Here is a 17,537-nt window from a genome sequence, read left to right as displayed (position 1 = left end):
CAGTATGTACACTAACAAATGCTTATACTAAAAGGTTAAAATAGCTCAAATTTTGGGGTTATGGCAAGGGACGTGATAAATAGGATATTGACCACGACTTCGGTCTATATGGGAAATATAGGCCTCATAAAAGACCTCAGATTTACTCGGCCTATATTTCCCATATCATATAGACCTCGTCTTGGTCAATATCCTATACGTAACTTCAGCATAATTAATTTAGTGTGATTCTGTAATTTAGTGTGATAAAATAGAATATAGCAACATTGAATGAACGGAAATGTTGGGGGGGGGGGGGGCAGGGGCGACACACAACTAGTGATCTAAGCGAAAACAGAAATGATTGCCATAAACAAACGGCTCCAGTGTGGAGTAATTGGTTTGAAAGTATGTTGTAAGCTAGCTTTTTATAGCAACACCGATTGGGTCTCTAGCAGATTTTGTTGAGATAACGAATAAACAACAATGGCAAGATAGCACTGTGTAGAGGGGATACAGAGAACCGGTCACCTGCTTCGTTGAATGCAAATGGGCCCAAGTGGTAACGAATAAAACGTCTAGAAGAGCACCCAAAGGAGAAGCAGTAACAACACCAGTGCAAGAAGTGTGGCCACAAGTTTGACCTTGGCGACGAATGACATTGGTGCGGTGCGATACGTCAACGGTGTCTTGCCAGTCAGTATTGCCTGCATTGTGTTTACACAGTGGGACTGTGAGGCTGCCGACGTCGACTTTGATACAGTGCCAAAGACAAATCTGCAAGAACAGACAAATAGAATTCAAGACAGACAACTTGCTACACGTTTCTGCACCACAAAATTATTGAAAATTGTACCTCCTCTCTGAAATTACAAGGATGTTATCTTGAGAAACATTCCCAGGTTTGTTCATGCATGGGTGACCACAATCACAACCGCGTTAACGATACTCACTAGTTAACTATACATGTACTGAGAATTATTTTCATTCTCCACATACTGTAGCTAGTGAACTGTAGCTACAAATACTGAGTTCTAGGTGGGAATCGGTGTGCTTGTCTGCTTTTTTGAATTGAAAAGTGGCAAGCACCCGCAACTTGTATGAAGGAACTATGAATAACGGATGATGGATAGTGCCACGTACGTACAGTGTACAACCAGTCATGAAGAATGATAGTAGGAGAACATGCAGCCGAGTCCTTTGGGGCAAAAACCTTCCAAAGAGATACACAGAAGCGACCAGTGGACAGACCCGGAGAGTGTTGTAGCAATATCCCCAATGCAATCCTATCTATTTCAAAACACTTTGTTCGGAACTACATTTCGGTCGTACATCATTTACCCAGTTCCTAGCGAAAAGAGGGGCAATCGCAACCTGGCAAATTCTACATTCTATCCGGGCAGCATGCAAGGCGTGGGCCGAGCAGAAACCCTTTTGTTAGAAACGCTAACCTACCTATCCGGCCGAACGAGAACCGAGTGACACCTGAAGCGCCGCATCCACTTCTCAATGCTACCATTGTCCACTATCAGCACCTCACTTGCACCATCTGTAACAGTGGAACGATAACGGTGACATCAACCATGACAAACGCCGTCGCCAACGACAACAACATCCACAGCAACAAAGACACAGTACGCATGTAGTGATACACATATCTGATGCTACTCGGGCTGCGATGAGATCGAGTTCAGGCCAAACCTGTGAACTGTGCAGCACAGCACATGCCCGCAATACACCAGGGTGCACAGCGCAGCATACACACGCACACAATACACCAGGGCACAGCATGCAGCACTACTCTGCGGGTGCAGCAGAGGAAGTACAGATCTGGCAGAGGAAGTACAGATCTGGCGTAACGTTTTCACTTGCTGACCAGGACCCCAAAGACAATGGGGAACATAATTGCCATGACCGTAAAGTGGATAGACGTAAGTTGGGTTTGATAAAATCATATGGCAACAATTTCACATATAGAGGGAAAGGCAATGGTCAGTTAACTCATTGCATACCTGTCTTGACGGACGTGATATCGATTCCTTGCCGCATAACTCTGACAAATGTGCAGCCAATGTTCTCCAGGTATGCGTGATGTTCGGCGGATAACACAGAGAGTGGTGACTCATCCAGTGACAGCCAGCACCAAGTAGGGCCCAGCACCTTGAATTCAGCAGAAGAGGCCGTGGAAGAAAATATGACGAGAGAGTACGGTGTTGATCTGCCACTCAAACAGCTGGCTGGGCATGAACTTGTATGCGTACTTGTACATGTTGTACATGTTGTACATGTTGTACTGTGATGGAGATGAACACAAGACTATCCCACGCGTATGCACTGGTCAAGGTACATGTACTATGGGTACATGTTTCCATTTAATAGAGTGAACAATTGGCTTTTTTAATTTTTTTAAATGCTTCTGCATAATGTACCGTACTGGCAATATATGTTGCCGCGTAACGCGTAACGCAGGGGGGTGCGGCGTAACGCGCGACCAGGCTAGTGCGACAAATTTTCGTTGAGTTCGTAACGCGCGTCCGGCGGGGTGCGGCGATCTTTTCATTGCAAAAAAGGCTGAAAACTGTGAAAGCACGTGTACCGCGTGGTGAAAAGTTCAAAACTGGACGCAGCAGGAAGTCCTGCAATAGCAAAAAAAGGACTGCGGCAATATAGAAACCTGTGTAACGGCTCCTGTGCGACGTTGCATGTAACGCCCTGCGTGCGGCAAACATGTGCCAATGTAACGCTTCATGGCCTCACTGCGGCAACATATATTGCCAGTACGGTACATAACAGTTAACATAACAGTTCATACATTTATCGTACTTGTATGTACGGGTATCCTGCTTTGGCACGATGATGAGAAGAGGTTACCAGTAATCAGAGAGCCCAAACCTTTCCCAACCCAACCCAGTGAGAGAGTTACACGTTCTTGGGGAGTGACTACTCCAGACTAGCGGGTAGGTATTTCTCGTTCTCTTGCCAAGAGGTACGAGCGAGAGAGGTACTAGCATCAGCAAACTACAAATTAAATTGATGACTCCGTACCTTATCCAGAAGCACACTGTCAATGGTGTCGTCAGAACGCCGCAGCGTTGGTTGAATGAAGTACTGGCCAGAGCTGCACAGAGAGTGCACGTGTACACGTGAACCCAGGCGTACACGTACACTTACGCACGCACACACACATGCACACACACACACACACACACACACATACATACACACACACACACACAGTTACTCGTCCAGAAGTTGGTACCGGCTGTCCTATTTCTGGGCTTCACGAGCACTTGTACGTGATTGCAAATAATCCTTAACATTTACAGTAAAACCTGTCAAGGCGACCACTCTGATAAGGTGACCATCAGTCCCAGACGACTACTACAACCAGAACCAAGGGGTGTCATTTCCAGTCAAATAACCCTGGATAAGAAGACCACCTGTATACGGGGACCACATTTTGAAGGTCCCTTGACCTACCGCCTTATACAGGTTTTTACTGTTATATAAACGTACCTTTGGTTCTCCGGGTGAATCAGACCTTGGTGTAGATCCGGCCGGCCCTTGTACAGCTCACCGAGCATCAGCTCTCGGCCGTACACACGATTCATGAACTTAAACACGGAGTCCCTGAGCATGATAGCGGCGGGTGACGTTATAGTTACCATACGCCGAAGAGCTAACAGAGAACAACACAAGAAAAAGGTGACAAGAAATGTGAAGAAAACATCAAACATTATCCAATCCTGTTCGTCGGGATATTCATGTTTCTAATCTCCTCTGCAAGACGGATATAGCAGTGCTGTTTTTCAAACAGTTATGTGTAAGAACTTACTAAAACTGGACGCGTGCGTGCTTGCGCCAAAACACACACGCACAGCCAGTGGGGCTCTTCCAGTACAGTAGCACCAACCAATGTATGCCAAACAGCATGCAGGTGTTGTAGCAAGCTCAGTTGAATTTTAGAAGAGGCCAGCTCTGTTTGTTCGTGCATACCCGGGTACAGTAAGTAACATCAGCTGCTGGAGCGGTGCTCAACGGATTGTGCCGCACAACAAAAAAAAACACTCGGGGGTTAGTTGCCATTCAGAGCTTCATGCTTGTGGCAATTTCCAGGCAACCGATGACGTTCCAACTGCACATACCAATAATGACATTTGTTTGCCTCTCAATCCACGGCTGCCGCTCCGCTTCGAAGCTGCTTAGAAGATTACTGGCAGCGCCAACATTGTCAGTCAGCGGTTCAGATGCCTGTTGCTGCTGCTGCTGCTGCTCCTGGTGCTGCTTCTGTTGCTCGCGGTACTGCCGCAAGTCAAGTTTGTTGGTTAGATTTCCCCGACACAGCAGTGCAATCTTCCAGGATAAATTCGCTGCATCTTCCAAACCACAACACAGGCCTAACAGACAAAACACAATGAAGAGAAGAGAACAACACCTTACGTTAAAGTCGATTAGGATGAATTGACTACAGTATAAATATCAGGCTACACGGTCAGACCTCGCTTTAAAATCGCACACATCCGTTTGCAACAAAGATATCCAGATAGGCGAGGGGACCAGATAATTGAACACACATACTGTATGTATGCATGGCGTGTGCTGTAAAACGGTAACCAACGATTTGCTTCCGGATGGCAAGGGATCCGAATAAAAGAGGACCGGATAAGCAAGGTCTGACTGTACTTGAAAGGAGAATGGAGGGTCCCTCACCGTCCTGGACCAAAGGCTGCTGTCAATCTACACAATGAATGAATACAAACACTGTTTAAAAGGAGGTTCTCACCTAAAGGAGTCAAAAAGTGTGCATGGACCCACCCACCCCATTTTTATGCATGGAATGGTGGAGTGATATCTCCTCCTCAATTCGGTATACTGTAGAATGGGTAATTTTAGCGACTATTAATTTTAGCATTTTCCCATTGTCAACCGGTTAGCGACGTTTTATTTTAGCGATTTGCAGCGATTTTACTCACGGATCACCAGTGCACTACTAAAGTCTCAACGGATTAGCGACTTGAAACTTTAGCGAAAATGAGTAGATCGCTAAATTCGCTAGGGTTTTTACGTCGCTAAAATTACCCATTCTACAGTAGTTATAAGGTAGGGTCACCCGGCATATAGAGGTATTCCAGTGCATTTTCCCTAGTGAGTGTACAATTTCTTGATTTTAGGCAAAAACGTGAAGGCAACAATGGGTCTTTGGCCCAAAGAAGCATCCTGGGAGGAGTACGAGAGCTTGTAGATCAACCCGACAACGCACAGAGCTATGCCTCAGCCTCACAATCTTAAAACTAGAACAGGAATTAAGCGGTGAAGATGACAATGGCTATGTTGTTGTTGTTGTGGCAGATCATAGCATAGCAGCATAGCAGTGCTGCCACCTACTGCCACCTACCTTGCCCCTTGGTGGGTGGCATGCAGTGGGCAGCATCTCCCAGCAAAACGATATGACCTTGCCACCATTGAGACACCTGCAACACACACACACACATATGCACACATACACACACACGATATGACCTTGCCACCATTGAGACACCTGCAACACACACATACACACACACATATGCACACACACACACATGCACACACACACACACATATGCACACACACACACACATATGCACACACACACACACATATGCACACACACACACACACATATGCACACACACACACACACATATGCACACACACACACACACACATGCACACATGCACACACACACACACACACATGCACATGCACACACACACACACACACACACACACACACACACACACACACACACACACACACACACACACACACACACACACACACACACACACACACACACACACACACACACACACACACACACACACACACACACACACACACACACACACACACACACACACACACACACACACACACACACACACACACACACACACACACACACACACACACACACACACACACACACACACACACACACACACACACACACACACACACACACACACACACACACACACACACACACACACACACACACACACACACACACACACACACACACACACACACACACACACACACACACACACACACACACACACACACACACACACACACACACACACACACACACACACACACACACACACACACACACACACACACACACACACACACACACACACACACACACACACACACACACACACACACACACACACACACACACACACACACACACACACACACACACACACACACACACACACACACACACACACACACACACACACACACACACACACACACCGTGGACATGAATCTGAATGAGGTACACATACTTACAATACGCATGCAACATAAGCTGATAGCATTCAATGCTTACTGGCATCTGCTACAATTACCAGGAAGGTCATTTCCTTACCACCATGCCATACTTTCTCTGGGGGGGGGGGGGGGGGGGGGGTGCAGTATATCCACACACCTCATCCCACCCTCTCACTCACGGATCTGGCGTGGAACTTGTACACCATGCGCCGCTTGAATGTCAGCTTCTCGACGTCAATACCTATCTCGTTCAGGAGCCTCGTCGTGTTCTCCTCTCGCACAACAGTCAGCGCCTTCTCATCACTGTACAGAGCATGGTGGGAGAAAGCAGACAACAAGAATGGAACACACTATGCAGATCAGGACACATAGCATAAAAAAATAGAAAAATTACGGTTCACTTGAGATTCTGCTAGACACAGCTCCTAACATGGCAAAACAGACTCCAATGAATAGAATGGTTTCCTGTGGACTACGATAAGGTCATATTTCACAAAGTGGAGATACTGTTGGCTTATGAGAGTGCTCAACTCGATAAGAGGAGCCTGCGACACAAGTTCACAATGATGGGAAACTTTGTTCTGCTACTCCGTGTTTCATGGCAACTGGACCAATCATCAGACAACATAGTGAATGCTTAGGTCATATTTCCATACGAAGCAAAAATCGGCTTAGCAACTTACTCCTTCAGCAGTACTTCGATTCTCCGCATGTCACCAGGCAGTCTGGCATTCAGGAACACTCTGTTAGCACTGGCAACCAGCGAGGAGTTAGGCCAGTCGTCGTCGAAGGACTTGTCCTCGCAGGTGACATCCATTACCAGCCAGTGTTCAGCTGCAGTGCACGACAGCAAGAACGCAAGCACACACGTGATATGATAATCTGTCAAAGTACCCTGGCCTTGGAAACGTCGTGTCTGTACACAATCATATGGCATCTTCGTAATCTTGCAATCCACCAGCCTTAAAAAGTGCCCAATGCGTCAAAGTACACAGAGCATACAACGTGGGTACAGTCCATACTTGAGCACGAGAGTGCACTGTATCATAGTGTAGGAGTTGCATTATTTGATAGAAAGTATATTTTCACAGTGAGGCCATCCAGAATTAATTCGTTGTTTCGGGTCACCCGACCGACCGTCTTTTTTCACCCGACGCACACTGTTTTTTTTATAGTGCATGCAAACGTACAGACTAGACTATGTACACACGCGACCCTAATAATAGCAGTCCAGATATCGACCTCAGAAGCAGCCATGGCTAGCCAAATGACAGGATGCAGCGCTTGGTGACGACGTTGTCTTCTATCTCCGATCCTCAATCGGTCCTGAAACAGCATCAGCTCCGCCACCTTGTCGCTATTTACAGAAGTTTTCAAGGTGAGAGCTGCTCATCAGACTCATTTGCCAGCGAGGCCAAGATCTGGTCCAGGAGGGGACCTGGATCTGATGGGACAATGACTGCGCTGGATTGTCTACACTACAGTCAGATTTGATCGACTGGCTAGATGGACACAGTGTCTGCTCCAGGATTGTAAGACAGCCGGGTACACGTGTACCTGGCGCAACCATTTCAACCGGGTCGGAGCCGGGTACACATGTACGCCCAACGATATACAGGCGCAACCGGGTCCAAGCGCCGCCCAACCGGGTGGATTACCCGGCTCACCCGGCGCTGGAGCAGACACTGGGACAAAAACTATTCGATGTACATGTATGCACATGGACGTAACCAAAATAAAAAAATATAAAAAAATAAAAAATAAACCCGACCGACCGACCCTGGTACGGATGAGTGAAGTGACCCGAAACAACGAATTAATTCTAGGTGGCCTTAAGAGTATTTATTTCGTAGTGTGACAAGCTATGTAAACAGAAATCTCTGCCCTATGTTGCTAGGATATGCGCACTCAGCTTGGCAGCGTCGGCCGGACAGCCTGAAGCCACACATTCAGCACAAATCGAGTGCGGCGCACTATGTCAGTTCACCGCTTTCACGCTCAAAGACAGTGTACGTGCAACCTAACCCAATCATATTCAATTACAGGATCAGCTAGCTGTTTTGACCATGTGAACGGTCTCATCGGCAGAGCCAAGACTGGCCAAACTGATCGCTATAGTCGAATAGAGGTTGCACAATTACAATGGTACTTTGAGATGAGATGCTTCGGTACATAGGCGGCACAACAAATCAGTCAGTGATGCACTAGCAACTCATGCTGTTCACATAGCGCCCAAAAGCAGTTCGGCTGACTCACCTCTATGTCATCATTATGACATCATTTGCATAACTCCTATTCTAGCTCTCCATAATACTACATGTAACAGTGATTTATACGTAACTGATTTCCTTGGTAAAAGTCACTAGGGAACTTACGAATGGAGAATCCTTGATACTTCAACCCCAAGTGCTTCCTGACGAAACTCCGACCACCATCACAAGCTAGTAGATATCTAACACGGTCAGAAGAGCATGAACACTATTCATGTGACTGGGCTGACTAGCTTCAGAGGAGCATGGACGCCATTTCTCCGACCTGAGCTAGCCTCAGAAGGCCATATAAACACCATGAGACTAGAGCAAGGCACTATGAGACTAGACCTAGCTTCAGAAGGGCATAAACAGAAAGGAATCTGCCTTTGCCCACCGAGACATCTGAATTGCCTTGGCGTATTTCACAGAATATTGCATATTACCCACACAATGGTTTGGCACGCAGTGTTTGTATTGGACCTTTTCAAAGCACTCACACACACACACACACACACACACACACACACACACAAACACACACACACACACACACACACACACACACACACACACACACATATATCCTAGTGTTGAAACGAGCGTATCTATAACAAACGAGCGATCAGTTCCACTAACGAGCAAGCTATCGAGCGAGCTAACGAGTTTCATTGATGCGGCAAATGTGATTTTTTGAATCTTTTTTTTCTAAGTTCGATTTTTTTCAGCTGGTTCAAATTATCACCGCTGGAATTTGGGGTTGCTGCTGCTTCATATTTCACTTCGGACTGCTGTTTGGTGTCGAGATGTCTTTTCAGCGCCGTCGTTGAGTAGCCTTTGTAAGAATAGACCGTTTTGCAAAGATTGCAAGTAGCCCTGGTCTTCGCTGCATCGCGGGAGAAAACTTCCAAACGACTGAGCGTAACTTTCACTCGAATGGAGAGGTGACCGAAGCATATCCTGCGACAGGTCAGCAGATGCGGAGCAAGACATCAGCTAGTAGAGTCCACCAAAGCTGCAACGACAACTGAAACAACTCAAGTGTCGTGCAGGTATACAGTCACTGTAACTGCGAGTGATTTTCACTTTGCGCTGGGAGGGGACTGGACTCTCGATCGACCAGGGAGTCGTAAAATAGGTTACGACTCCCCGGTCGACATGTACTGCCATGTGTACGGAGTACGGTGTTCGTTAGTGCAAACGAGCTGGCCGCACAAACGAGCCGAGTTTCTGGCGAGCGAGCTAACGAGTACCCGGTGAGATCGTTTCAACACTAATATATATACACACACACACACACACGTCAACGGTTAGCTCAATAATTCACCGCCTCAAGTACAAGTTTGCTCAAATTCCATACGATTTTCTAGGCGATAAGCAGCACTTCAAACACTCATAATTCATCCAAAACCGCTGGTGGGGTTTATGCTACGATCCAATGGTCAAATGAACAGTGTGAAATGCAGGGTAGATAGCTGTGCTTCGTGACAAAAGTATCTGTGTGCGGCCTATACTCCGGAGAATACGGTACTGCGGACGAAGGAGTGCTCCGTACAGATACGGAAGGTTGCGGCGGTACGCTCTGGTTAAGTACCCTACCGGCATGCTAGTCCAATGCATGTAACCATGTTCTACAGAGCTGTACATCTGAAGACCTGCATGCAACACGGCCTGCTCAATCGGCCAAACACATCGACATACAGGTAGGAGCTGATACATGCACCACTCAGCGAGGCGATTCAGATTTGGGGTCGACTGAAAATTGGCAAAAAGAATGGGTTTAGTGGGTTTTGCGGCATTCCAGTTTTTCATCTGTGAATGTGCAACCGGCACACTTTGGTGGGTGCATGGCCGTGTTCTCGCCTTCGGTTCCGTTAAAACAGCATATTGGCTTACTTGCAGACGAAGGTATGTGTTTCGTGTCCCGACACTGGCCTGACGGTAACATGAACCTTGCCGTCAGTCTCTGCAAACGCTGTCACCTGTATGTGCACACAACAGAAACACGAAAAAGCGCAGCATTCGATTTCCAATGGAATACAGCCTTACACGCATATCCAATAATTCACATACGATCGGTGAGTATTAAGGAAGAAGGGGAAAAGTTTCCTTTGACAGAGTGGAAGACTGCCCTGCTTGTCGAGCAATTGTTCCTAGATTATAAGCCATTCGTGTCCTGGAAGGACTTGGCTGTCACCAGAATACTGTAAAACTGGAAAGTCTCACGACCAAAAAGTTTAACGTTTTGCAATTTTGGTATGATTACGTGCAGAAAGTTTAACGATGGCTACCTGGCCACCCGTCTGTATGCGCATCTTTACATAGACATCTAGCGATAATGTTCTTTTTTAAACTACGAAAAATAATTGGTCGTTTTGCAACTCGGTAGACTTTCCAGTTTTACAGTACTCAATTTCACGACAGTTACCTGCATTCTAACGTTGTTGGCCCAGGTGATCATGTGACTCGCCATCTTCCTACCCTCGATGCATACAGTACATGTATAGCAGCACCGTGTGCAGTCACGCGGCAATAACACTCACCTCGTGTCCAAGATTCACCTGCACGTTGGCGTACTGCTCCAGTCGCCGACGCAGCTCCTTCTCCACCGTGGGCTGGTGAAACGTACACAGCTGGTGGCAGCCATAGCGACGCCTGAATGTTCACCACACCATAGCAAGGATTAACATTTCTTTTACTATGTTCACATACCCAGCTCGAAAAGAACAATGAATGACAATGGTACAGAGACTAACAAGTTAGGACAAACGTGACAAATAATGAGCATGTGTAGACTGTAAGTGGCTACAATCAACTACTGTAGCTCGATATAGTCTTTTGGTGTCTGAAAGGAACAATTCTCCTTGTAGGGACTGCAACATACTAGTAGTAGGCAAAAGATGCACTGATTCCAATGGTGAAGGTTCCAGGTTGATCGGAGCAGCCGTTCCGAAGTTACACCAGCTTGACGTTTTCACGAAGTTTGGTGACATCATGATGCCATCATCAACTTGCCCAGAATAGGCCAGACATGTAGTTATCGTCGTCCCTTTGTACAAGTGTGGAGATGGTACGGGACTGGGAGCAGGTGGAGAAAAGGGAGATACAACAATGTCACAGAGACCTTGTATGGGAGTAGATCGGGAGAACGTAGCATTCTGGGTCTCCATCACCCCAAAGACGTTTTCAAACTCTGGAATGGGCTGAGACATATCACACTTCACCGGCATCCCGACTGCGAAAATGTCTGGCAAGGAGTTTGAGTCGCTCTTCCCCATCTACTCCCATACAAAGTTTATCTCTGTTACGTCACAAATCTGTCCTGCTCTTGGCATGTTATTGATGTCATGATGATGACACCAAATTTAGTCAAAACGTCAAGCTGCTGTTTCTTCAGAACGACTGCTCCGACCAACCTGGGACCTTTACCATTGGAACCCGTGCATATTTCGCTACAAATCGTGAAGTTTTCATTTTAGGGTGAGCTGCTGATTGAAGTGGGACATTACAAACCTATGTGTCATATCACTCATGTCCAGCAAGACCTGTCCGCCCGGAGGTGATGCCGTACGCAGCTCAGCACCAGCCTTCAGTATGTGCTGGTCCATCCAGTCACCCATGCCTATCTGTACAGGGGGGGGGGGGGGGGGTAGAGACAGTTGGAAAAGGAACACACAGATGCAAATATGAGCACACATTATCATGTGTACATGCATGCTTGCACACACACCAAGGGCGTCGGAACCGGGTGCGGCAGGTGCGGCCAAAGCCACACCAATAATTTCATCTTCGGATTTTTTGAAGCAATCGAATATGGGCTATGTGGGCCCAATTTCCCTAAAATGTTCCGGGGGGAGGACCCCCTGGACCCTCCGCCCATTCATGGCCCTACCAATGCCGAATACATTCCAACGCGCCTGCACACATACACATGCAATGATCACCATATTAGCAAGAAGGGCAACACTCAAACAAAACGTACCGTACCGTATTCCAACCGTTGCCTGTGACTCGATACAAGCGTCTTTTGGGAGTCTGAAAGGTACAACTCCCTTTTCCAGCATTGCAACATATGCACACAGTTCACAGTGCCAAGTAACCTACTCTCGTAGTTTTTTTAAACAATTCTCAGTTCACGTCATAGTAGAGACTCGGTTAGACCCAGTCTGCCGCATACGTAGGAACATCACCACCCTCAAGGAGCAAGGCGCAGATGCAGCTGAACCAGAATTTCGGGAAAAAATTCAAAGTGGGCTGAAGCTCATCCTGCTGCCTTGTGACCTGCACCCCAAATATGTATTCTAGCACATTTAAAACAGGGAAGTGACAATGTGCCTGCAAAATGAGAAGGGGGGAGGAGAGGGAGGAGGAGGGGGGAGGGGGAGGGAAGAGGAGGGAGGGAGTAGGAGGAGGAGGGAAGAGGAGGAGGAGGGAAGAGGAGGAGGAGGAGGAAAGAGGAGGAGGAGGAGGAAAGAGGAGGAGGAGGAAGAGGAGGGGCATATACATACTGGAAAGTAGTACATTTAGTTAGTTCAACTCACCATTTCAAATGTTCTGAGCGCTTCCGCGTCCATGGCAATCGCTCTGGAAACAAGCACATAACGTTACAGTCAATGATACAGGTCAGAGACATAACTGGGTAAAGCAACACTCAGTAACTCAGATTTAGCGATGCCAAAGATTACATCTACTGGACCCAGTGTTGATATCACTACAGGTGAAGCAATTATTCAGCACTTAATGCAAAGCAGAGAATCGATAATCATGAGCAGCTGCACAGGGGCCTTGCCAAGTACTATGGAATATGAGCAGGGTTCTAGCCAGGTGAAAATAGTAGGGGGGGGGGGGGGGGGGGGGGGCAGACAGTGGAAACAGATACTAGTACCATGTATCCGGTTTTTTCCATTTTCCAAAATTGTCTCGACACGCAAACTGCAACATACCCCGGCTGCACCCCAGACAAGTGTGCCTATATGAACCCTCTCTTAGTGATTATGGACTGCATTTTCGTTGAATTGCCTGAAAAACACAAAAATCAACAAATGAGCAGTGCGGCCCGAGGGGGGGGGGGGGGGCACTCGGTCAGAGTAGGAGAGGATGTCCAGTGAAAATGCAGAGATAGTGTACGCCAGAGTTGGCACACCGCATTCCCTTACCGTGGAGCGAAATAGATCTCGGTGAGACGCTCAAACACGCGTGTACTGATACCATACTGTCCGAGCAGGTTGGCAGCCATTGCTCCCACCGGGCCAAGGCCCACAATGATAACCTCGCTCTCCATCATCAAAAGAGCAGTAGTACTGCCGTTTCAATGATACTGCGGGGTAGACTGCCTTGGAAAGTGAACAAGTCATAATGCATGCAGAGGCAGGCGCACAGGCACGGACACACACACAGGTACATGCACGCAATCACACAGTCCACACACACACACGTGCACACATGTAGATCCTTGCTAAATATCTGCAACAGTAGCTAATGCCATGTTTTACAATGGATCCGCACTATTGATCTCCAGCTGACTACCATGTCCAGTGCATACACACTTTTTCCCCTCTTTTTTCTTTCCTCTTCGCTACCTTGCTATTGGGAAGAAATTCCTGTTTGGATTTTGCGAAGTAAAACATAAATAAATAAATAAAAAAGATGCTATGCTATAAGTAGCGACTTCAGTCCAAAATTCTAAAATCGGAATTAGGGCCAACAAATTACACGACTGGAAAGAGAAACCTCTACAGAGCACATACAGAAATTTTCATGGGTATATCTTGTCCCAAACCGGAGATATCAGGCCCCAAAGTTGGTATGCAATCGTTGGAGCCCATGTATGCAATTGTATGCAGAGCGATGGCACAAAAGTGGGCTTCTCGGACCTCATGATTATCATGCATACACAGTGAATGTATGCGCGATGTGCGGGTTTTTGGTGTTCTTGGAGGGTGACGGAGAAACCGTCGTACACATAGATGTTGGACGGGACGTGCTCTGCTTCGATGCCGATGGATTGAAATAATCACCTCCTCACTGCTCAAGCACCTCCAGAATCTTGACGTGAAGAACATAATCATTAGGCGAGACCAAAAAAAATAGAGATTCCCGGGCCCTCCCGCACCAAAATCGAGCCGAAGGCAATTTTTTTTTTTTTTGGAACAGTCGTATTATGTACGGTACTGATCGTGCGAGTAGATCTGTGACATGGTGTCACACAAACCTGGGCTTGTACGACTCCCTGGTGTACGACTCAGGGCTGTCGTTGGCCGAAATACAAAAGAAATTGTACGGGTACCGGTAAACCACGTACCATATACCTGTCGTCTGTAAAAAAATAAAAAATAAATACCGGAAAATACTGTAAAAAAAAAGTTCAGCATGCCATGCATACACACATAGGAAAAAAATTAAAAATTAAAATTCGCCCGCCCGCACCAATTTCAGATGGGTCCTGCCCGGGAATCTCGATTTTATTTTGGTCTCGCCTTACTAGCGGATTTACGAGCCAAAGGTCTGCTCGCTCCGTCACGCAGAGCCCGTCAAAATAGGGCTTGAAAGTGCTACGTCACAGCATAGCAACAATTTCAAAAATTCAAAAATTGGATCCACTTGGATCCAGTTTTTGTATGGATCCAAGCACATTTCAAGCCGTCTTACTCACAGCAAGGTGATGTAACCAGTGAAACTGACTGATTTGGCTACTGGGGGCGGGGTTACAACTGGTGGCGAAGTAAAAGTCACCCCTGCATACGATATGAGTGGGTTGCTATGCACCCACATACTGAGGCAATAGCAAAGTCACACCTTAGTGGATCCAAAATATAAATCTGATGTCAACTTAGTACTCCCTGGCCGTTTTTGACGTCATCACTTTCAAGCCCTATAGTGCACTCCATAGCCGACTTCAGCCGCTGCGCACAAATTCTTCAAACTGCTAAAAACGGCTACGGAGGAGAACCTTACCATGAACTCATCTAAACTAATTCGAGGGCTCTGAACACGATGGTGACTCGGTCATTGACGGGCAAGGTAGCTGAGATGCCGAAAGTTTGCTTTGAAAACTAAAAATACGGAGCGATATATCCAAAAATCGATGACTCTTTGACATGCGACACACCGTTGGAAAGCTATTCATGTGTGCTTGACCATCATGTAAAAATCGAAGGCGCCAGATACATGAATAACGCGTAGGCAGGCGTAGAACGTCGAGAGAAAAATTGTTCCGTGCATGCCATGCTTGCGCCATACATTCGTACGACGAAAGATTTCTGCCTTTTGGTCACGTGATTGAAGTCGCTACTATAAGCCAGCCACAATAATCAACCAGCCCACCGTTTGCCAAAATATATCCATTCATGTAGCAAAAATCACTTCAAGCTTGAACGGCCGCGGGTGTATCAACAGCGTTCAATGCTCACATGCAATAATTGTTCTATGGTGTTTCAACTTTTGTCACAACTGATATTGTGATAAGGTTTAACCCTGGGCAAATTCGTAAACACCGTCTGGTGCGCGCTATCGCCAATCAAGCAGTGAACAAGCCGGTGGACAACCGCCAGAGGGCAACAGGAACAGTGATAGACCGAGTCGGGATGGGCGGATCACACGTCGACAAACGTCAGTCAGCAAACACATAAAATGTTTATCGCTAATCACAGCAAACATTCCCGTTTACCTTTTCGAAGAAAGAAACTAGCGAAACCAAATGGAGCTAAGCAGGACACCTATTTCTCTAGCCGCCCCTACCGCGTGGAGAACTTGTGGCACGTTCCATGCGGTCCAGGTAAGGTTGCCAGAACGTTGTAGACAAAATAATACAATTCGGCAGTCTATTGCAGACGGCGGAGTATTCAATCAATTTATGAATGAAAAATAAACGACATTGTTGTATATAATTTTTAACACATGATTGTAATGTCTTACCCGAGTATCCGCTGTGAGTAAAGTAATTAGTTGTCCGGACTTGCGACGACGAGTAGCGCTCACAAGAGAGACTGCTTCAGCGGAACAGGTACATACCGTAATTACTGCTCGTCCGTCAGAACTGTGTGCTAATCCACAAACCCCTAGCCGAGGCTCAGCTCTCCACTGGCCATCCCGTGCTACACGGAGGAGTCAAAGCCTCCCATTTTCACCCTGCATTTGTTTTATTATCGCTGAAAGCTGTGCTGGCTCCTCGGGGCGCAAGGGTCCGCCGAGTTTCGGCTTTCCACTCCAACTACCTACACGTACACGCCGTGTGTGTACAATCATCAGCTGACCCTGAAGTAGGAATCCCAGAGAATCACGCTGATCCGCTGGCGCGCCGCGTGGAGATGATCCACTTTCTGTCAAAATAGCCAAGATAGAGATTAGAGAGGACAGAATGCAGTCACCAGCATAGAGATCTACACGCTGTATTATGTAGGCATGTACAATGTAGATCTACACACAAACTAGCCTTCGCTTCCGCAGGCCACCACTATGCCTATGCCTTGTACACCTTAGTGACGGTTTGCCGCATTGAATTGACCACAACCACAGCCTGTTCGCCTAGAACGAGCAACACACCTAGTACCTGCCTCGTCAACAAACTCAGGGCGAGTCCCCCAGGACCTTGCAGAACTCACTTTTCTGTCAGTGGAGACGCACACAGTCAGTGATGTGGCCTCGGGTGGATGCCAGGCCATTTTGATCCGCTGAAATTGCGCCATTCACGCAATTGGGCGTGTGACATGTACAAGTAATATCACCTCAAGCTCACACTTCTGCTATCATAATGGGCCTAAATGGGTGTCCAGCCATATGGCATATGACCATGGTGACTATGAAGTATGAGCATGTTTGGTTTGGCCTTCGCGAGGTGTCAGTTTTACCAGTCAAAACTGGTGCGAAGTGCGTCATGTTCGAACTCGTTCGCGATCGAGGCGAGAGACGAGATCTCCTCGTGCTGCGAAATGTTACCAGGAACTCTAGTCCCCACATCCTTGGCTTGTATTTTGT

General features: G+C 47.0%; 1 protein-coding gene across 3 annotated transcripts; it reads right to left on the bottom strand.

The window, feature by feature from the left end:
- Positions 1 to 204: 204 nt before the first annotated feature.
- Positions 205 to 16,857, bottom strand: LOC135822690 (3-(3-hydroxy-phenyl)propionate/3-hydroxycinnamic acid hydroxylase-like). Of its 3 annotated transcripts, none has more exons than XM_065335510.1 (16): positions 16,479 to 16,857; positions 13,721 to 13,897; positions 13,106 to 13,148; positions 12,078 to 12,190; positions 11,108 to 11,219; positions 10,461 to 10,546; positions 8,691 to 8,767; positions 6,999 to 7,149; positions 6,495 to 6,618; positions 5,375 to 5,450; positions 4,125 to 4,376; positions 3,496 to 3,658; positions 3,025 to 3,145; positions 1,992 to 2,139; positions 1,435 to 1,528; positions 205 to 756 (listed from the first exon to the last, which is right to left on the bottom strand). In XM_065335510.1, the coding sequence occupies exons 2-16, from the start codon at positions 13,846 to 13,848 to the stop codon at positions 558 to 560; spliced, it is 1,887 nt and encodes a 628-aa protein (XP_065191582.1). In that variant the 5' UTR covers positions 13,849 to 13,897; positions 16,479 to 16,857; the 3' UTR covers positions 205 to 557. The 3 variants fall into 3 exon arrangements, with proteins under 3 accessions (XP_065191582.1, XP_065191583.1, XP_065191584.1); XM_065335511.1 differs by having other exon boundaries at positions 13,721 to 13,893; XM_065335512.1 differs by having other exon boundaries at positions 3,025 to 3,097; positions 16,479 to 16,855.
- Between the last annotated feature and the right edge of the window lie 680 nt (positions 16,858 to 17,537).

This window comes from Sycon ciliatum, chromosome 8, assembly GCF_964019385.1.
Source record: "Sycon ciliatum chromosome 8, ocSycCili1.1, whole genome shotgun sequence".
Classification (NCBI taxonomy): Eukaryota; Metazoa; Porifera; class Calcarea; order Leucosolenida; family Sycettidae; genus Sycon; species Sycon ciliatum.
Note: the sequence above shows the minus strand (reverse complement) of the source record. Positions and strands in the feature narration are given on the sequence as shown.